At 46.0% G+C, this 21,796-nt stretch overlaps 2 protein-coding genes across 2 annotated transcripts in view; both read left to right on the top strand.

Annotated features, from left to right (window-relative positions):
• ELP2 (elongator acetyltransferase complex subunit 2) overlaps positions 1-4,137 on the top strand; it is a 47,794-nt gene extending 43,657 nt beyond the window's left edge. Inside the window, exons 20-22 of the mRNA XM_037508642.1 lie at positions 634-767; positions 1,639-1,752; positions 3,893-4,137. Of these exons, the coding sequence (XP_037364539.1) occupies positions 634-767; positions 1,639-1,752; positions 3,893-4,049 (405 nt within the window). The 3' untranslated portion in view covers positions 4,050-4,137. The remainder of the gene's footprint in view (positions 1-633; positions 768-1,638; positions 1,753-3,892) is intronic.
• A 5,574-nt stretch (positions 4,138-9,711) lies between these two features.
• Positions 9,712-21,796, top strand: part of MOCOS (molybdenum cofactor sulfurase) — a 46,383-nt gene continuing 34,298 nt past the window's right edge. Inside the window, 4 exon segments of the mRNA XM_037508641.2 lie at positions 9,712-9,855; positions 14,765-14,854; positions 18,341-18,407; positions 19,378-20,019. Of these exon segments, the coding sequence (XP_037364538.1) occupies positions 9,714-9,855; positions 14,765-14,854; positions 18,341-18,407; positions 19,378-20,019 (941 nt within the window). The 5' untranslated portion in view covers positions 9,712-9,713.

Below are 21,796 nucleotides of genomic sequence, written 5' to 3'. Positions count from 1 at the left end.
GAGCTTACAAGGAGCTTCCAAGTTCTTCAGTGTCTCATGAGGAGTTACGTCCTGACAGATAGGATAGAAGATCTAGGGACTTGATTAGTACTCATACATGTTGTGTGGAAATTTCTCAGGGGGGAACATGAGCCCCTCAGTGTGGACATGATCCATGAATTCATTGGTGTAAAGAGTATGATAGTAAAGAAGAAAAAAAAAAAGAGTATGATAGACACCCTTCTGGTATCTGGGCAGAGGAAGACCATCTTTGTTTGCTTTTGTTTCAACTTCTTTTGTTTCTTTATTGAAGTAACACTGACTTACATAACTGTGTATGATTCATGGAAGTAGATTCATACCCTCAGATACATGTTATCACACCACCCCCACCCTCCAGCACCCATTTGAGAAAGGCTGTCTTTGGACCAACACATTTAGGTGGATGAGGTCTCAGTTACTTGTATCTGCTACATTCTGACTTCTCTGTGATGCTTGAAATTCTCTAAAGTCCTTGAACATTATACACAAATATAAATGCTTTTGTTTTTTAAGTAATAGAACAAATATTTTGTATAATCTGTGCCATTGAAACTCTAATGCTGCTAGAAACCTTGCAAAAAGAAGTCTTACAGAGCTTGATCTGACTCTTAGGTGGTTGCCTGGGGTGAGTGTGATGCTAGCAATGACTCCATCGAACACAGCATCGGGCCCTGTTCCTCTATCCTGGACGTGGGTGGGGCTGTGACAGCCGTCAGCGTCTGCCCGGTGTTTAACCTCTCCCAACGGTTAGTTCTGTATGTTCTCTAAGAAGGGCACTTGGTTTCCAATGTGTAACCCTCTTACACTTTTCATGCATAAAGCTCCTCTTAGCTTCTGAGTTGGAATTCTTTTCATAATGCTTGGGTTTCTCATAAGAATTTTTTTCTACATTTATTGTTAACTGTTGTAATTTGGGGTACCCCCATCGGGTATAACCACCATAATGCACCCACCATCAACTCACCCATATTCACCATCATAGACCATTGTGCTTCCTTTTCTCTTTGTCATTTCTCCTCCCCATGTTCTCCCCCCTTGGTGCTACAGTTCTGTAGTCAGCTATCAAAGTTAGCTTTTGAGCTTATCTTTATCTGACTATTAATTTACTTACTTTATAGTCTACATATGAGTGACACCATCTGGTATTTATCCCTCTCCTTCTGGCTTATTTCATGTAGCGTTATCCTTTTAAGCTTAGCACTCACAAAAGGTAAACTCATACCATTTGCAGCAACATGGATGGAGCCCGAAAGAATTTTTAAATTGATAGAACTCAATATTATTAATAGTGGTGAAAGAGAGACTGATCAAAGGTTCTTTTTTCACTAAATTCAGGACTGTGTTACTTTCTCTGTACTGAGTGTCTGTAGTAGAACCAGGGTCATAGTAGCCAGCTAGGAAAACAGTGGTTCGTGGGTTTTGCCAGCAGGAGACAGGCATAAACCTTGTACCCTCTCTAGAGTGGGGGCTCCTTAAGGGCATGGTGTCTTCTGGGCTGGCACCTTGAAACCCTGCCAGTGACAGTTGGGAATACAATGAAGAACTGCTTTAGAGAGATGATAGAGATATAATTTCATTCTCAATTAATCATTGTCTTCCCTACTCCCTTAAAAACAGATATATTCTGGCAATAGGATTAGAGTGTGGAAAGATTTGTTTATACACCTGGAAAAAGACTGATCAAATTCCAGAAGTAAATGACTGGACCCACTGTGTAGAGACAAGTCAAAGGTATTTTCTTCCTGTTTTTGCTTCTACTACATAAGATAGAAATCATGGAATCTTTAGTGACAAATTTTATGTCATATTTGCATGGAGTCAGACACAAATCTCTATTCAGTATGTTTTCTAAGTGGTATCTCTATGTACTGTTAGTCTGTTGAAATTGATGTTGTTACTATATTGCACTTGTTTTTTAAGTTTGCTTGTTAGTGTAATAATTTTTTTATAGCTCCCATATTTGAGATAAAGGTAATTTTCATAAAGATTTTTTTTTTAAAGATTTATTCTATTTTTATGCATACAAGAACTGGGGTACAGGCCAGAGGTGAGGGGGGTGAGAGGATCCACCAGAGACAGAGCAGGGAACAGAACAGGCAGACTGACTGAAATACACTGCTGAGGGGAGCAGCGGACGAGTTAGGAGAGGTCTGCTGCGCCATGTGGGTTGCTCCCTGGCTGGGGATCAAACTCATGCTGCAGTGGCTGCAGTTAGCTTCATAGGTTGCGTCTTAACCCCATGTACCACCAGGGAGGCCCAAAGATGGATTTTAAAATATGACTATGGCAGATTAATGAAACTTGATTCAAAATGTTGGTGGTTTTTTGAACATTATAGATGTGTTTGGAAGCTATATCTTATGTTTGAACACTTCAACTTAGATCCTGTAATGGGGCAGAAACTCTTGTGTGCCCCTCAAAGTCCCATGAATGACTTTGCAAATATAGTTAGTACTATCTGGACCTCAATACCTGGACTTGGGCTTTTGTCACCTGCGCAGGCTTAGAGCACTGCAGTTTACAGCTTCCTTGCCACCCCCACCCACCTTGGCAACAGGGATCATTTTTTAATCCTTTTTTTAAAGTCATTTTATTCTTTAAAAATGCCTAAAATTTCAAAAAGTCATCAGTACCATTCCATGTCAGATTTTCTTAGGCCCCTTCAACCTTCATATATATATATCCAAATTCAGAATATAATTTCAGATACAACTCCAAACTACAATGTCATGGCTTGATAGAAAGAGATTTGTGAACACATACTTTAGAAAATATTTCATCCAGGAGAGCTAGTTTCCTTATCAGAAAAATACATTAATCACAGTTTTGTTTTATTTGTTAAAATGAGATCTGCCTTTATTATTGCTACCCTCATGGCTTCTCTCCTGCCTCTCTGCTGCTGGGTTTAGCACTTGAAATAGTTCATGCTGTTGGCTTACTAAAGAGGGAAGTACTCCATCCAGTGAAATCCAGGCACTTGAAATTGTCTCTCTGCCTGGGCTCCTCTTCCTTCGTTTTTCTTTTTTCTATCTTGCCTGCCCCTGGTGCTTGCTCTACATGTAACTGGTACCCTCATGGCTCAAATGTGGGACACTAGGAGGAGCCATTCATCTCACAGGGATGTTAAAAGAATAAAATAATATAAAAGATGTCACAAAGTTGCAATTCTTAAAAAAGGAAAAGCATTTAGTAGTGTTGGCTAAAAGACGGGTTTTTTATTTATTTATTTATTTATTTATTTATTTATTTATTTATTTTAAAGATTTATTTTTATACAAGAACTGGGGTACAGGCCAGAGGCGTGGGAGGGTGAGAGCATTCACCAGAGACAGAGCAAGGAGCAGAACAGGCAGACGACCGAAATATACTGCTGACGGAGCAGCGGGCGCGACAGGAGAGGTCTGCCCACATCATGTGGGAATCTCCCTGGACGGCCAGGAATCAAACTGGCGCTGCAAAGGCTGCAGACAGCTTCACAGAGCTGTGCTCACAGCACTGCGCTCAACCCAATGTGCCACCCGGAGGCCCTAAAGGACTGATTTTAATAGCCATTTCATGAATACCTGATCATTAAGACAGTGTTTGACAGGATATTATTAATTACTGTTTTTGGAGATGTTCTTGTCAGTAAGTAAGATACTTAGTGTGGTAATTCTAAGTAAAGAGAGTAAGATATTTTCAAGGTTGAAATAAACTGCTAAAATATTAGTGATGGTATTGAAAAACTTGAACATTTCGTTTTTCAGGTGTTGACTTCCATTTATGTTTATACCAATATGAGCATCCTAATTAATATGTAGGTGACGATCTAGTAAAATATTTTGTCATCATAGCATACATTCATTTCATGATTTCTCTATCTTTGTTTTAGCCAAAGTCATACACTGGCTATCAAAAAATTATGCTGGAAGAATTGTAAAGGAAAAACTGAACAGGATGAAGGTGAAGGTGCTGAATGGTTACACTTTGCAAGTTGTGGTGAAGATCATACTGTGAAGATACACAAAGTTAACAGATGTGCACTCTAGTGGACTTAAAATAACTACAAGCATGTAATCATTGGTGGTCCTAAAATATTTATCATGTAAATAGATAACCTTTCTTTACCTCATACCTCGTTATCTCATTGAGTTTCATTGATGAATCCTGTAGCAGAGGTCCTTGTGTGGATCACACATCCTTTGAAATGTGATGAAAAGTACAGATTGTTTTCTCAAAACCTCACATCCTTAAAACCTTACCCATGCTTTCAGGGATTCACTCCTGCATCCATGTCCCTGATTTAAGAACTGCTGTTCTTTTTCATAACTGAATTTGCCCAGTTTTATGTTGTTCTGGGCCTTTTCATATGCCCCTCTTTGGACATTTCATAATTTATTACCATCTTCAGAGGGAAGACATGAAAAATAAAGAGATAAAATTTACATTATGCAATTTTTATTTTAACAGCTCTGGTAAATAAATAGACCACACAAATGGGTCTTTTGACCCTTTCTTCCCAGAACGCAGCAAACATTCTAGGAATTTGGCAAGTGGAGTGAGTTTGAACTGCAATCAGTCTTGTTCTTTATTCTTTAAAAGTATGGAAATTCTTTTAGGGCTTGACTGAAAGTATTATAACCTGACATTTTAAACCTACAGGTGATGGGGCTGAAGAGTGAAGTTTGGAATCATATGAATGTATATTAAGTCATAGAAACGAATCAGGGTAAAGTCTCTCCTCCAGGGAGAATGAGTAGGGAAGCAGAGGAAAGAAGTAGGTGCTGGAAATAGAATGTTGGGTGGGCTGGCTGTGGTTTGGGAGATGGGCCAGGAGAGTTGGGAGCTCGGGATTTGAGTGGAAAGAGGTTAATAGAGGGCGTGGGAGGCTCTGTGAGGACTGTGGTCTGCAGAATTTTTTTTGTTTTGTTTTGAACATTACGGGTGTAATGGAGCCTTGTTCCCAGCCACATTGTTGATTCTGAGCTGCCCTTTTAGCTTCCATTCACAGTAAAGGGCTCCCATCACTATATGGGTGGGAACTTCCTGGGATTCCTGATCATTCTTTCCACTGCTCTCGAGTTTTTATCAGAGCTGCTTTTCTGCCAGACTTTGGAGAGAAAGCTGCTCCACAGCTGTCTCTTGCAGGCCCGCTTCTGATTTTACTTGTCTAGCAGGAAATACTATTAATTTCATTATCCAAACCTCTTCTGAAGTACCATCCCCCATCACAACAACTTGGCAGGAAATTTGATCTACCATGATTGCAGTCCTCAGCTACCCACGCCTCTTGAGAGGCACTCAGTCAGCTTTAGCCATGAGTAAATGAACGGAAGAATGCATGAATGACTGTCTTACATACAAAGGAGGATCTTGCAAAAAGCCCACTGCCAGGACACATAGTGTCCCAAATAGGAACCCAGGCTCAGGAGCTGGACAAAGGACATAATCTTAATAAGGAGGCATTATAAGTACAGAACAGCTGTCTCCTCTGTGCTCAGTCTGACCCGTTAGCAGCTTTTCTATGATTCTCAGGTGAAAGGGCTGAAGTAGGCTGAAGAGCTGTTTCCCTACAAAGTGGGAAAGGGTGCAGAAGCTGGCTGCCTGGGACCTCAGCTTGGACCAACTCATGATCCTCTGAGGTCTCAGGGCCAGCAGCTGGAAGAGGTAGGATCAGGTAGTGGCAGTGGTAATGGTACAGACAGTGGTGGGGCTGGAAGTTCTGCTTCAGGCAGGATGAGAGCAATCCAGCAATTTCTGAGGCTCAGGAAATCTTGGTGCAATGCACTTAAGGGTGCCAGTTAGAAGGGAGGCTTGCGGTTTCCCCACATACTCCACTACTGTCCCTTCAGAGGCTCATTGCTATGGTCCAAGCCAAAGACTTCCTCCTTTGTGGTGCCTTTCCTGGACACTGGTTGACAGGGTAACCAGCAGCATTTACTTGCCCTCTCTTCTGTAATTCTACACCTGCATCTTTGAAGGAGTGGCCAACTACCCAGCCCCCATCACCTTGTGTCACTTCCCTATTTGGCTGTAGGCACAATACTGTGACATCCTCTTGAGCATACAGTGCCCTGGGCATCGCTAGGACTTAAATTTATTTACTGACTTGGTAGAGCAGTGATTTTTAATAAACCATTAAGAGATCTGCACTGTGTATCAAAGGACACAGTGAAAAAAAATCTACAAAATGCAAGAAAATATTGCTAATCATGTATCTGGTGAGGGGTTAATATCCACAAAGAACTACTATAACTCCACAATAAAAACCAAAAACCCTTTAAAAAGTGGGCAAAGGACTTGACATTTCTCCAAAAGAAACATACAAATGACCAATAAAGTACATTAAAAGGTGCTTAACATCTCTAATCACTAAGGAGATGAAAATCAAAATCACAGTGAAATGCATCTCATACCCAGTAGGATAGCTACTATCAAAAAAAACAAAAAAACAGTAGGTGCTGGTAAGAATGGAGAAGTTGGAACGCTTGTGTGCTGCTGGAATGTACAATGGCGCCATGGAAAACATTGACAGTTTCTCAAAAATAATTACCACAGGGTCCAGCAATCCCAATTCTGGTTTTATATCTCAAAGAATTGAAAGCTGGGTCTCAAAGACATTTGTACACCCATGTTCTTAGCAACATTTTCCCCAGAGATGGAACCTCCAAGGATGAATGGGTAAACAAAATGTGATATATACATACAATGGAGTATTGTATGTCTACCAAGTCAGACTTAAAAAGAAAGGACATTCTGACACATGCTACAAGATGGATGAATCTGGAGGACTTTATGAAAACTGAAATAAGCTAGTCACAAGAAATATACACTTAAATGATTGTCTTCCATGAGATGCCTAGAAGCCAAACTCAATGGTTTTTGTCAGGGGCTTGGGTGCAGAAGAAAAGGAGGAATTATTATTTGATAGGCACAGAATTTGAGTTTTGTAGATTGGCTGCACAGCAATGAGAATGTACTTAACACTGTGAAGTATGCACTTGAAAATAGCAAAGGTGACAGATTTTATGTAATGTATATTTTACCGCAGTTAAAAACTAAATAATGCAGAGTTCTGTACTTGGCCATTCAGATTGTTCCCTAGGCAAGCGGTTCTAAGTAGCATCACTGTGGATTTTGGACTCGTTACTTGGCTCCACAGAACCTTAAGAAGAGGTGCTCCTTACAACCCTAGGGAAATGACCTAAGTCCTCCTTTAGAGTGCAGCCTGTGGATGCCAGCATCAGCATAACTTGGGCTAATAAACATTCTCAGGATGCCTCTCCCCCAAGTTAAATAATCAGCACATGTATTTTAATAGGCTTTCAGGTGATTTATGCAAATAAATGCCTTTAAAAAATGGACCTGAAGGAGATATTCACTGGGAAGAAGGGTGTTAGTAGGAGGGCTGGAGAGCTCACACTGTTGTAGAAATAAATTCCACTTTTAATCTAAGCAGAGGAAGAACAAGCAGTACTTCAGGCATGGTGAGATCAGGAAAGCTTTCTTACTCATGCATGAGGTCCCAGACCTGGGTAGCCCCGTAAGATCTGAGCACCTGTTTAAAGACCAAGAGCTCCTTTTATACACATCTGTGTCCATATCTGTTACGTTGATAACATCGTTTTTCAGCAGGCACAACCATTTGGGCAAAGTCCCGGACAAGGGGAGCAAGGCAAGGGGAGAAAGATGCAGGCATTCAGGGATAGCCTTGGAGAGACAGACCAGCTTGGCCAGCTGCCCAACCTTGTAGATAAGAGTGCTGAGGCCCTGGCCATGAATCTTGAAAGGAAAGGAGCTGTAAGTAAGCAAACTTGTTGATTATGCCTGCATTGGAGTGTTCATTGCACCTGGGCTTGAAGTTCTGCTGGAATCTCTATTATATTCATTTGCTCAATAATATATTTTTGCTTCAACACAGTACACTTGCTGGGAGGACCACCTATGCAGCCCCCAACTTAGAGAAGGGGAAGTGGAGACCCACCCTGTCTTGTACCAGAGAGGTTGTTGAATATATATCTGTGAGGCTCGGGACATTTACTCCCCAAGTGCTAGCTCATCCATTTCTGTGTATCCTTCAGCAAGTTATTCTTTCTGTCTCCACTTTTCCCACCTGTAAGGAGCTGCTTAATCGTTGAATCATGAGTACAGGTAAGAGTGTGCAGTTTCCAGTATGGTGCCTGGCACACAAAGAGGGCTCCATAATGCCAGCTCTCTTATTTGCAGGAAGGACTGCAGTGGAGAGGGGCCAAGATGGCGTAAGTGTCCAAAGTTCCTGCTCTAAGTGTGGCCAGAAGGTGTGCAGAAGGGGGTTGGGGTGGGTGGTGATGCCAGTAAACAAATGCATGCTTTCATTTATCAACACACTCAGTCCTTCCAGAACCATACATTCTCTGGGATTCTGCAGTGAGGAAAAAGACTGGGGTGGTTTCCTGTGGAGGTCCTGAGGCATGGGGGTGACTTGGTGGGCTGCTATTCTAGCACTGCAGTTTGGGAACCTGTCACCTTCGGTCAGTGTTGCCACAAACCCCCCAACCTACTAGCCTGGGTCTTTTTCAAACTCAGTATTTGGGGGTGGTTCTGGAGGGGCAAGGTGTTCACGCCCACCTATGACTCCAACGCTGGTCCACCAGGAGGCACCCCTTGGATTGCTTTTTATACAGGCAGGGGTGGGGACACATCATCACATATCCCAAGGTGCCTGCGGGCCACTGCCGGCAGGACTACTTCCTAGGCAGTGTACTTGTGGCTTCGGCCTCATATCCACATGATGCCACCGTGGCATGCTTCCAGAGCCAGTGGTCCTGGATTCACACCCTGGATTCGCCTACTGGGACCGAATCTGAGTCCCGACACGTAGGTCCCCAACACTTGCTCTCTTCCGCAGGAGATTCCACCCCTGAAAGCGCCCCTGAGGTCTCCCTGCTGGGAACCCGGATCCCACTTCGCGTACTTGCTCTACAGCCCCCAACTCGGCCTCGCACTTTCCGCACGCGGGTTTGGCCTGTAGCACAAGCATGGCGCGGCGCCCCGGGGCGGCGGAACAGTGCAGCTCGACCCCCTGCACCCGGGATGCAGGCCCGCGGGTCGGCCGGGGCCAGCAGGTTCCCTGGGTGCTCAATCCCACCACCTGGTGGATCCAAGTCTTTCCTTTTTCTTAGCTACCCTTTGCTTAGCTACATCCTCAGAGCGCCCAGCACACATCCACCCGGAGCCACAATCGGAGAAGTCTCGTTGCAAACGCCCGCACCGCCGGCGAGAGCCCCGCGGGGGAGCGAGGCGCCCGGGGCGCGCTGCGGGGCTCCTGCCCGGGAGACTCGCTGGGGAGTGTCTGTCGGCAAGTGAGTTCTAGGCTGCGGGGCGGGAAAAAGCAAGGTGTCGCTTCTGCACCGGCTTCTCCGCAGGACCCCAGATGATCGCGAAGCTCGTGTTCAAGTGTCCGGCGTCCCGGAGACGACTCCGACGAGTCCTCCGCCCTCCCACGAGCTCTCCACCCCCGGCGGAACAAGGCTGGGAAAGAAGTGAAACTCCGTGAGTCAGAGCGCCCCGGGGCCCCGGCGAGCCCGGAGAGGCGCCGCCCCTCGGCCGCGGACCCGTTCCACTGGCCGGCGGGGAGGCGCGGCCCAGGCGCGGCGGGGCGGAGTCGCCAGGAGCTGGCCCGGCCTCGCCCTGGGTCCGGCCGGCCCGGACCGCGCGGCGGGCAGGCCTGGGTCATGGCTGGAGAGGCAGCGCCGCTGGGCGCCGAGCTCCTGACCTTCGCGCGGTTCCTGGACTCAAGCGCCGAGCGGCTCACCTATGGCTACGGCCAGCGCAGCCTGAGCGAGCTGCGGGCGCGCGAGTTCGGCCGCCTGGCAGGTGAGGCCGGCGGGGACACCTGCGCGGGGCGGGCGGGGCGGCCGTGGGGGAAACGCGGTTTCTGGAAGCCAAGTGGAAGGAGATTGTGGGCTAGGCGGGAGCGGCGTTACCGCATTGGGGATGCATTTTGAATGGAAAGATCTGGAAGGATGTAGAAATGTGTCCTTTTTTGTGGACGCAACGCCCTGAGGTCCCACCTGCAGCTCTAACGCTGCTCGCACTGTTGCTGCGCAGACATTCCAGAGGGGCAGGGCCACGGAATCTTTTGGCACTTGTTTCGCTTAGGATGCTTTTTGACTTTGTTTACCTCCAGACTCCTGATTGTAAAGGTCCTACTGGACCTTAAAGGTCCCTGCTAGAACCGGGGTTGCAAAATGTAGACACGTCCAGCGACCGTGACTGTTGGCTGCTTGCCGGGGATGCGAGCGGTGCGAGGGCCGCCCGCAGGGGGTTGGCACCTGGGCCCCGCGCAGCGGGGAGTTGGGGCAAGAGGCTGCGCAGCAGGCGGCCGCGGCCTCCGGAGGCTGAGCTCCAACCCATTCCCCTGGGATGGCTCACCAGTAGCTTTTACTTTCGATGCCTCATTTTCCTCGCTTTTGAAGTCAGAAATATGGCTCTGATCTCTTCAGTTCGCTAGGGAGCTTGAAGTATTAGCAAGCCGTGCAAATTGAACTTAAGTACAGGACTAACTCGTAAAATGCACTTAGGTACTGCAATCACCTCGCGCCTTTGAATCCTGCAAGGCGGAACAGACCGGTTAAATTGGAAGTCAAGATCTGCCTGGCCCTTTGGCGCTCACCAGCTCACTATACTGCCGGGTGGAAGGGTCCTGGCCACCTCCAACACACACTAGGCGGCCACTATCCCCTTTTGGCAGGGACTTTGCCCGAGGCACTTCCTCCAGCCTGAGAATTGGTGCAGGCTGAGTTAGGGGGGCAGTACAGGTTCAGAGGGCAGGATTTGAGGCGTTTATTCTGTGCTGAACAACTAGTGACTGCTCCCCTGCCTGTACCAGAATTGCAACCATGATCTACCTTTCTTTAATCAAGTGGTTCATACTGTTATAGGACAGGAAGAGGGGCAGCCCAAACCCCGTAAACCTGCCTATTCTAAATGGGTTCGGCCATCCGCCGCATCAACACAAAACACATGAGACTTTAATGGGAAGGAACTTTAATAAAACTAGGAAACAATACAGGTAAGGCAAAGAGTCTAGTTTCTAAATGAAGCACCCAAAGTTACCCGTCCCCTCGTGGGTAAAACTCCATCCATATGGGATTGGCCCAGAACAAGGCCCCAAAGCCTGCCACAAGTCTAAAGCATCTTCCAGTGGGGACCCACAGAAAAGGGTCACAAACAACCGGACAAGCCCGGAAGGAAAAGAGCAAAATCAACATCAAGATAAAAGCTGCCATGGTCACCTCCCCACGGGTCTCACCCACATCTGTGTCACCCAGTCCACGACCAAAAGACAAGCGCAGTTTCTTCACGTGTCTCTAGGCTCCATGCGCCTCCTCCAGGTCTCCTGGCTCCATCCTGCTTCCTTCCTCAGTCTCTTCTGCCGCTTTTCCTCTTCCTGCTCAGCTCCACCCTCCCTTGGGTGGGGCAGGGAACCTGGAACTTACCCCTTTCCTGGGGACCACCCTGTTACAATACTAGTTCTTTGATACTAGTCCTCATGTTTCACATGGTGACTATTTTTTCCTCTAGGGGCTTTGAGGGCTGTGTCCTCCTGTATTTTCCTTCTGTACTTAAGTTGAGAAGTTCAGGAATGAGACAGGGAACCTTCTGGAGGCCTCTTTCCCTTCCATCCAAGTGGCCCATTCATCTGTTGGAGACAGTCTCTTCCCTCTGCTTCCACCTTAGAGCTCTCTTTCTGAAGGTTTTATTATGAAAATTTAGCTTGTTTTATTATGGAAAACTTACTGATTTTCTTATGGACATTTTACTCAGAAATGTCCCACAAACCGAAACAGACTCATGCAATGAACACCCACAGGTGCTGAGGCATTCTGCACCATCACCGTTCTTTTGAAACAAATCTCAGAGGATCCCAGAGCAAATCATTCAGTAGGTAATTATTTGAGCACCACACCTCTTTAATCCTGTAATCCCCTCCATATCTGATCCCTCACACCTGTCATTGTTTGACCTCCCCCCTCATCACTACCCTGGGAAAGTAGCTGTGCTCTGGGCCCCTTCTTGTCCTTCCCCTCAGGGAACGGTGCCTTTCCCCTCAAAGCAAAATTTAGGCGGGATAGCTAGGAGCCCAGGCTAGACTCCAGAGCCCCTTTAACATCTGCTATGTCTGTAATAGTGTTGCGTGTTTCCCTTTGTACAGAGGAAAATGCGGATCTTTCCTTCAATGACACCCCACGTATACTAGGGTGGTCCCTATGTAGAGCCTAGGTGTGTAGTAGGCCCTACCCCCTAGGTTTGGGGAAGTGCACTCTGTGGTGTTCCCAAAATGACAAAATCACCCAGTGATACATTTCCCAGAAATGACTCATGATGTCCGCATGTATTTGTCAATTTATTTGCATTTCCTCTACCTTATAGCCGAAGCAGATTTTTGTGAACTAAACTCAGACTCACTCTTCACACTGCTGGGAGCCTTGGAACATACTTTTTTAATTTTTTTATTCTCAGAGGGCAGCCAAAATAACATAAGCTTCACTTCTTTTTTCTTCACCTCCTTCCTGCCCCCTCACATACATACAGACATAGTCTTTCTGCAGGTTTGAGAATTTGGCTAAATGTTAGCTCTGGGTATTTAACTTAATCTTTAAGTGGTGAAATATTTTCCTAAACCAGCTGGATTGGAATTTTCTTGTTCTGATGAAGGGAACATATTGAATATACAGGTGTGGTTCAGGGTGCTTTTGAAGATTTGGGGTGCCTATTGAGTGGTGACGGCCACTCACTCTGAGTGGAGCTGAGAACTAAAGAGATCCTGATCTAGAAGACCACGGAATTTTCTTTCTTAAAAGTGTAAGGTCTATTGGTTTGGGGCTTGTTTGCCTGCTTGTAACAACATCCAAACCTTGGGGAATGTGTGCTGTATGCCAGGCACTGAACTGGGCACTGCCATATACCAACTGATTTAAGCCTCATCCCATTTGCAGGTGAAGGAATCCACTGGTTAGTGGTGAGGCCAGATTCCACACAGGTTGGCTAACTTGGATTCTGCATTGTAAACCACTATGCTGGCCAACCTCCTAAATCAGATCTCTGGGTGATCTAACATGACTTCCTTCTCCCCACCCCCACCCTGCCAAATTAGCTATTAGCTGAAAGGCCAAAGTAACCTCCCAGATGGCTTTCGGGCCCTATGAAAGACCATGGGCTCAGTGTGTTGTGTGCTCCTGCACCCCTCAGTTTCCACAGGTGCACGTGGGCTTCACTTGGGCATCTCCCCGGCATCTTTTGGTTTGATTTCTTGGTATTTCTGAATCTCCAGTAGAAGACAACATTATTGTAATAATAATTTATTCAGGGTATATTTATGTGCTACCAAATTCAAAAGGTGACAAAGGAAGGTTAAAAAATGGCCAAGGAGGGGCCTCCCCGGTGGCGCAGCGGTTGAGCGCTGGGTTGCGAAGCTGCCCGCAGCCTCTGCAGCGCCGGTTCGATCCCCGGCTGCTCCCCAGCCACCGGAGGAGGGTCCCACATGGCGCGCAGACCTCTCCTGCCGCCCGCTGCTCCCCTCAGCAGCGTACTTCGGTCCTTCTGCCTGTTCTGCTCCCCACTCTGACTCTGGTGAATTCTCTCACCCTCCCGCGCTTCTGACTGTACCCAGTGCATGTATAAACAAAACAAACAAACAAACAAATAAATAAATAAAGCATGCCTCTATTTAAAAAAAAAAAAAAAATGGCCAAGGAGCTCTCCTCTTGCTCCAGTCACAGACAGCCTGTCTCACCCACAATCAACTGCTGTCATTCATATCTTGTGTGCCATTCCAGCAGCTGTGTATAGTTATGTGTGTGTACATGCTTTTGTTTTTACGCAATTGAGCCATAAGATTTCTTACTATCTGACATAGTTTATATTGGTTTATAGTCTTTGTCTGTCACTATCATGTGAGCTTCTATTTTGTCTGTTGTTGTGCTCCCAGTACTTGCAACAGTGCCTGGGGCATAGTAAGTGCTCAATAAATATTTATTTAATGCAAAACACTCAGTAAGCTAGGAGTAAAAGGAAACAATCAACTTGATAAAGGCCATCTACAAACCCCCTCACAGCTAACATTATATTTAATGGTGCAAGACTGAAAGCTTTACCCCTAAAACGGGGAACAAGACAAAAACATCCATTCATTCTAGTCAACATTGTCCTGGAGGTTCTAGCCAGGACAATTAGGCAAGAAAATGAACAAAAAGCATCCAGACTGGAGGGGAAGAAATAACACTATCTTTACTTGCTAAAACACAGTCTTGTCTAAACAAAATCCTAAGGAAGTCGTACACAAAACTGTTAGAATTTAAAAACAAGTTCAACTAGGGCATAGGATATGAGATCAATATACAAACATCAATTCAATTTTATACACTAGAAATGAACATATGAAAATGAGATAAAGGAAACAATTTCTAAAGGATCAAAAAGAATAAAAAACATAGGAAGTTCTGTTTGCAAAACTAGTTGAGAGATTGCCAAGAAAGATGGTGAATCAGGAAGGTTCTCTTAGGGTTTTAAAGGTCATTAAATGTTTAAATGAAGTTCATCCATTGATCATGTCTACACTTGGACTAGCAAGCACAGATCTAGAGGCTGGGGAAATCAATGGCCTGGCATTAGGTCTCATGCATCAGATGGGCACTGTCAGGCTCATACAAACAGATCTAGATAAAATGAGTGGAATACCTATCGCTAAGTAACTGCAGCTCTGTGTTGTGTTTTCTTTTAGGAACCATCTACCTTGACCATGCAGGGGCCACCTTGTACCCCCAGAGCCAGCTCACCAGCTTCACAAATGATCTCATTGGAAATGTTTATGGTAAAGAAAAGCACATCATAACTGACTTTTCTTTATTGAACATTAACCAATTATTTCCAGTGGATGTGCCTATGTTTAATAAACATTGAACTAATAGACTGGGACTGCGTTGAATAAGCCACATGGAATGGGGAGGGGCCAGGTAAACACCTAGAGGGGTCACTCTATGTAATACTTGTGCTGCCAGGAGGGGAGTATTTGGCTTAAGGACACACAGGTAGCTTCCAGAAGAAGGGGTCAGTGTCAGGTACAAAGGTGCTGTGTTTGGTGGTAGGTTGACCTTGTGAGTATAGAAGGTGGGACTGCAGGAGGAACATTCATTCATTCATTCATTCACATAAATGTCTGTGAAGCCACTCTGGTGTGGGGGGCACCCTGCTGTGATAGGAACAAAGTAGATACAGTCCCTGCCCTCATGGACTGTGGTTTAGTCAAGACAAGACACTAATCGAGTGATAAACTACCACCCTTGTTAAGGGCTGTGAACAAAAGGGTTCTGGGCTCATGGGGTCTGTATCTACAGAGTATCAGGGAAATTTCCTTAGGTATGGGATATCCACCCCATGAGATGGGGCAGGAATTCACTTGGAAAAGAGGAGGAGAAGGGCATTCCAGAAAGAGGGAACAGTATGTGCCAAGACCCTGTGGTGGTTTCAAGAACCAAGCCAGGAACAGAGAGGAAGGGAGTAGAGCACTGGGGCTATGAATGGAGAGTAAGGCAGGCACATTGCTGGCATTCTGTAGAGTTGGATCTTTATTCTAGACAGGTAGACAGTCTTTGACGGTATTAATCAGCAATACAATATAATCAGGAGATAACCTTGGAAAGGCAGTTTAAAATAATAGCAGCAACAGTGAATGCAGATAAAATTAATAACAATAAATGACATCAGGAACTGTTCCAAATGCTTTATCTGTATTCTCTTTCAATGCTCAAGGCAAACTAAGACAGAGTTTCTGCATTTGACAAGCTAAGGTACAGGTTCTGTCATTATCCTGTTGTACAGGAAATGAAGTGGGGCCCCAGAGAATAAAGGTAACTAACCCGGGGCCATGCAGTCAGGAAGTATTGGAGCTGGCAGACCCTGGAGCTGAATGTCCAGGCAGTTGGGCTCCAAGCACTGGTCCTGAGCTCTAAGCAGTCTGCCTCTATTCGTGAGGATCTCAACGGTCCTGTAATGCCACACTAAGGCTTTGGGCAGCAAGTAGATATTTAAATCTGGGGAACTGTCTCTGGGGAAGATAACAGAGAGGACATTTATCTTGATTTTAATCTATGATTTGCAAAGAGACCTGCAATTCTCCTTCTCTAGCCTTTGCAAGAGTCCTAACCATATGGTTAGGACTGGCCTGAGAGATAATTGGAGACTGCAGGTGGCAATGAGTAGGTAGCCAGTCCCACAGGTTGCTAGCTGTTGTGGCAAAAGAACATTGATAGGTTTAATGAACAGGCACCAGTGTGGTTTAAAGAAAAAAAAATTCTTAAAACAAAGAAGCCAAGACCACGCAAATGTGCATATTTGGTTCTACCCCTGAGAATGCTAGCACCCAGCCCTACCTGGTCAGGCCCCTCGAGAGGTCTGTTTTCATTTATGGGGCCTAAATTTTGAGGGAGATGGTACTCTGGTACTGGGGGGCCAGGAGGGAAGAACAACAGTTGACAAAGGAAGAGCCTTTGGCCTAGAGAGTGGGTGGCTAAGGGAATGGGTGGCCCCTGTCACATATTTGGTGGAGGACAGAAATGTGTTTCTGCAGTAACTGTGACAGTAGCAAAGGCATGAACACAGTCTAGTCGCAGCTCTCATGGTCAGGGAAGAGTCAGCCTCTTGAGGTTGTGTACCCGATTCCCTGGAGTTCAACAGAACACACCTGGCTACCTGTCAGGCATCTTGCACAGAAGGGTCTTGTATTAGCTTGGCTGCCTCTGGGCAATTTTCATTTGCAGAAAGCTCTTCCCAGATCTCATCTTGTTTTACTGAAGAGCAAAGGGTTTCTTTAGTTTGCTTATTTAAAAGCTTTAGGGCCTCCCCTGGTGGCACAGCGGTTGAGCGCTGGGCTGTGAAGCTGCCCACAGCCTCTGCAGCGCCAGTTAGATTCCCGGCTGCCAGCGAGGGTCCCACATGGCGCGACAGACCTCTCCTGCCGCCCGCTGCTCCCCTCAGCAGTGTACTTCGGTCCTTCTGCCTGCTCTGCTCCCCGCTCTGGCTCTGGTGAATTCTCTCACCCTCCCGCGCTTCTGATTGTACCCAGTGCTTGTATAAATAAATAAATAAATCTAAAAATAAATAAATAAATAAAAGCTTTATTGATTGATATTTTACATACCATAAAATTTATGTAGAATTCATTAATTTTTACTTACTTTACTGAGTGGTGCAGCCACTGCTATAAATCTGTTAGAACATTTTTTTAAGATTTATGCATGCAAGAGCTGGGGTACAGGCCAGAGAGGCAGGGGGTGAGAGGACTCACCAGAGACAGGGTGGGGAACAGAAAAGGCAGATTGACTGAAATACACTGCTGAGGGGAACAGTGGGCAAGACAGGAGAGGTCTACTGCGCTATGTGGGTTGCTCCCTGGGCGGCCGGGAATCAAACTTGTATGGCAGAGGCTGTGGATAGCTTCATAGTGCGGTGCTTAACCCCTTAAGCCACCAGGGAGGCCCTGTTAGAACATTTTTATTCCCAGTAAGATTTCTGATTCCCAGTTATAATCAATGTCTGTTGCTCCAGCAGCCCCAGGCAAACATGGATTTACTGTTTTCTCTATCTCTATACAATTGCCTCTGCTGGACATTTCATATAAGTGGAATCATATGCGACCTTTTGGGTCCGGCATCTTTATTTAGCATGGTTTTGAGTTTCGTTTATGACATAGTCAGTGGTTTCTTTCTTTTTATTGAGGGACAATTTTCCATTGTAAGCATGTACCACATCTTGTCTATCTGTTCAAGAGCTGATGGATATTTATATTGTTCCCAGAATTTGGCTTTACAAACAAAAATGTTACCAACATTCACAAGCATGAATCCTTGTGTGTATATAAGTTTTCATGTCTTTTGAATATATATCCAAGAGTGGTGTTGCTGAGTCATATGGTAGTTTTATACTTAAAAAAATTTTTTTTAAAGGTCTATTCATGCATGCAGGAACTGAGTGTACAGGCCAGAGGTATGGGGGGTGAGAAGATTCACTAGAGACAGAGTGGGGAACAGAACAGGCAGATTGACTGAAGTACACTGCTGAGGGGACCAGAGGGCAAGTCAGGAGAGGTCTGCTGTGCCATGTGGGTTGCTCCCTGGCCGGACGGGGATCGAACTTGTGCTGCAGTAGCGCAGACAGCTTCATAGGTTGTGTCTTAACCCCCTGAGTCACCAGGGAGGCCCCCTTTATACTTAACTTTTTGAAGAATGAAGAGAGGGTTCTGGAGGAAAGAGGAAGACACTATCAATAGTTACTCAACAGCTCTATCTTTGTAACCTGGCAGGTAATCCTCACAGCCAGAACATAAGCAGCAAGCTCACCCACGACACTGTGGAGCAGGTGCGCTACAGGTGAGTGGCAGGAGCAGGTCTCATGGGCACTGCTAGGTGGGTGGACTTCCTCCTACGACTGCCTGCATCCCATGGACATTTTGAACTGGTTCCTGGAAGATCACATTCAGCTAAATGGCCACACATTCACAGTGACAAACATCAGGGGCGGCAGATAGGGTGGCGAGAGTGAGTAGGTGCAGAGCAGGATATCATGGATAGGATAGGTGTGCACAACCTACTGTGACTCAGGACTTGTGCCAGAGCTCCTGGGGCCAGAGTGACAAGACCAACCAGCTTCCTAAGTCTTGTTTTCAGAAGGAAGGAAAGCAGTTCTTCTAGTTTTTTTTCCTATGTTTCACTGGGCCTCTTGTGTTATTCATGTCCCTCCTTTTACTGATATTTGCATGTTAATAGCTCTTTATATTTTTTCACATGTAATAATTCATTTTTGGCAAATAATTTGTAATACCTGAAGTTACTTAAGTTGATGCAATTTCAAATTATTTCCAATTTGGAAGTGCTACTGTTTTGCTGTAGGATGCCAATACGTAAAGTCAAGTGAAACAAGCTGATCACAGCATCTGTTATGACAGCCAGAGAGCAGACCGAGGAAAGGTATTTGCAACTAAAGTTAGGGTAGGTGGAGTTTTATCTTCCCCAGATGGTGATAGGGACTTGGGAGACAAGGTTATTTTCTTCTGCCCCTGCCCTAACTTCATCATTGTGGTAAAGTCTATCTGGACTCCCCAAAGTCTTTGTCCCCATCTCCTTCTACAAAATATTTGGCTTCCCCACTGGCCTGGGTGCTGTGCTGGTGAATAATCAGACAGCTTCTCTGCTGAGGAAATCTTACTTTGGAGGAGGCACGGCCGCTGCATACCTAACTGCAAGGCTAGACAGATATCATATTTGGTGGAAATACAAATGCTTCCAAACATGTAGCACTGGACTGAGTCCAAAGAGTCGCCATGATCTGTGCTTCTTCCAGGATCCTGGCGCACTTCCACACCACCCCAGAGGACTACAGTGTGATCTTCACATCTGGGACCACGGCTGCTCTCAAGCTGGTGGCAGAGGCCTTCCCATGGGTGCCGCATGGCCCAGAGAGCAGTGGGAGTCAGTTCTGTTACCTCACCGACAGCCACACCTCTGTGGTGGGCATGAGGGAGGTCACCAGAGCCATGGGCGTCCCGTCCATACCCCTCAGCCCAGAGGACATGCGGTTGGCAGAGAAATGGGGTGTGGCCACCAGGGACCCTGACTGCCAGGTTCCACATCTCTTCTGTTACCCAGCTCAGAGTAACTTTTCTGGAACCAGATACCCCCTGTCCTGGATACGAGAGGTCAAGTCAGGGCAGATGTGCCCTGCGAATGTGCCTGGGAAGTGGTTCGTGCTGCTGGATGCAGCCTCCTATGTGAGCACTTCGCCCTTGGACCTGTCGGTTCACCAGGCTGACTTTGTCCCCATCTCCTTCTACAAGATATTTGGCTTCCCCACTGGCCTGGGGGCACTGCTGGTGAATAATCAGACAGCTTCTCTGCTGAGGAAATCTTACTTTGGAGGAGGCACGGCTGCTGCATACCTCGCAGGAGAAGACTTCTATATCCCAAGGCAGTCGGTGACTGAAAGGTAACCTCAGGATGGGAGCAGCTGGCATGTACCACCTGTAGGATTGTGCAAGGGGCCAGGGCTGGGCTCCCGGGTCAGGGGAGAAGGCTATTGTTGGCAGGGATGGAGGCTGGCGGCAGGACTGAGATCTGAAGGCAGAGGTCGGCTGAGGTGTGCCAGGCAAGGTTCAGTGAACTCTGATCACTTCTCCACAGCCGTGGCAGGACAAGGGCCTGCAGATAAGGGCTGTAATAAGGGGAGGTAAAAGGCCTTGAAGGGAGTAAAGTGGGCAGGCCACTGGGCCCACAGCACTGAGAAATAGCAGGAATTAAAGTGGTGATTTTTAAAGATGGTGCTATTTGGAACAAGTTTGCACACATGTTGATAGCACAACTGGTTTTTCAGCTTGGCACCTCGTTAGCAAGGACCAATTAAATCAGAGACCCCCAGACTTGTGGGACATTCTTAATAGCAGGCTTCGTGAATTACATAGCAAGTTTGAGGGTAGGCAGCTATTTGCCCTCAAAGAACTTAGGCTTCTGCTTGAGTGTGTTGGGGTGTGTGTCTTCCTCAGGTTGCAGGGACAGGTAGTGTAGGTCATGCCCAGAAATCTGAGGGATGGTCATGTGTGAGGGTAAAAATGGCAGCTGACCTAGGAGCTTGTCACCCTGCTGGTGCCTGAGAAGGCCTAGGGATCTGGATCCTTCACAGACCCAGGTGTAGACTCAAGGGTCCTATAGATGGGGCCATGACCTTGATGGTAGAGTCAAGGCCCCAGAGTGTAGACCTAGAGTGGGACTCCTGGGGATGAACCTTAGCAGACAGGCCATGGAAATGGGCACATGTGAATTGATCTCTGCACCTTATTTTTTTCTTCATAAGTGAGTTTCTAAAAGGATACCATTCTTTAGAGCTAATATAGGTGAAGCACCAAGATGGAGGTGGCATAAATATGTGTTATAGGCTACTTGAAGTCTCTTTTATTTAGAACTTCTCCGCAGATGGGTTTTCTATAACAGAAATGCTAATGTAAAGCGTTTTGAATCCAGGTGTCAAAATACAGCATTTAATATGATCAAGAACAGAATGACAGGACACAACATCATATAAATTAAAAAGAAAAAAAAAGATAACTCAAGCTTTATTTAGCTAATAGGACCACCTGAAGTCTGAGAGAAGGGGTGCAGCTCAATACAGGCAAGATGTGGTTGGACAGCTGAGCAGGAGCATACTTCTTTTTCTCTCTTTTTAAAATATTGAACAACAGTACTTTTTAACTTTTTTTGAGGTAACACTGATTTACAGCACTGCGTATGTTTCAGAGGTATAGGGTCACACTCCTCAGATGTATGTTACCACACCACACACACCACCAAGGCACCCACCCATAGTCCTCCCCATAGTCCTTTGGGGCCCTTACTTTTTGCTGCCCAACCGCACCCCCCCCCCTCAGACACACACACCACGTTTTTCTAATCCACTCATCTTTCTTTGGTCACCTGGGCTGTTTCCATAAATTGGTTATTATAAAAAGTGCTGCAATGAACATAGGAGTGCATATATCCCTTCTAATTAGTGCTTTTGCATTCTTTGGGTGGATACCTACAAGTTGAATTGCTGGATTGTATGGTAGATTCATTTTTTTATTATTTTTTTAAAGATTTATTTATTTATGCATACAAGAACTTGGGTACAGGCCAGAGGTGTGGGGTGTGAGCGGATTCACCAGAGACAGAGTAGGGAACAGAACAGGCAGACTGACTGAAATACACTGCTGAGGGGATCAGCAGGCAAGGCA

This window comes from Talpa occidentalis, unplaced genomic scaffold, assembly GCF_014898055.3.
Source record: "Talpa occidentalis isolate TD23 unplaced genomic scaffold, MPIMG_talOcc4v2.1 talOcc4.13, whole genome shotgun sequence".
Lineage (NCBI taxonomy): Eukaryota > Metazoa > Chordata > Mammalia > Eulipotyphla > Talpidae > Talpa > Talpa occidentalis.
This window is presented reverse-complemented; position numbering and strand designations above follow the sequence as displayed.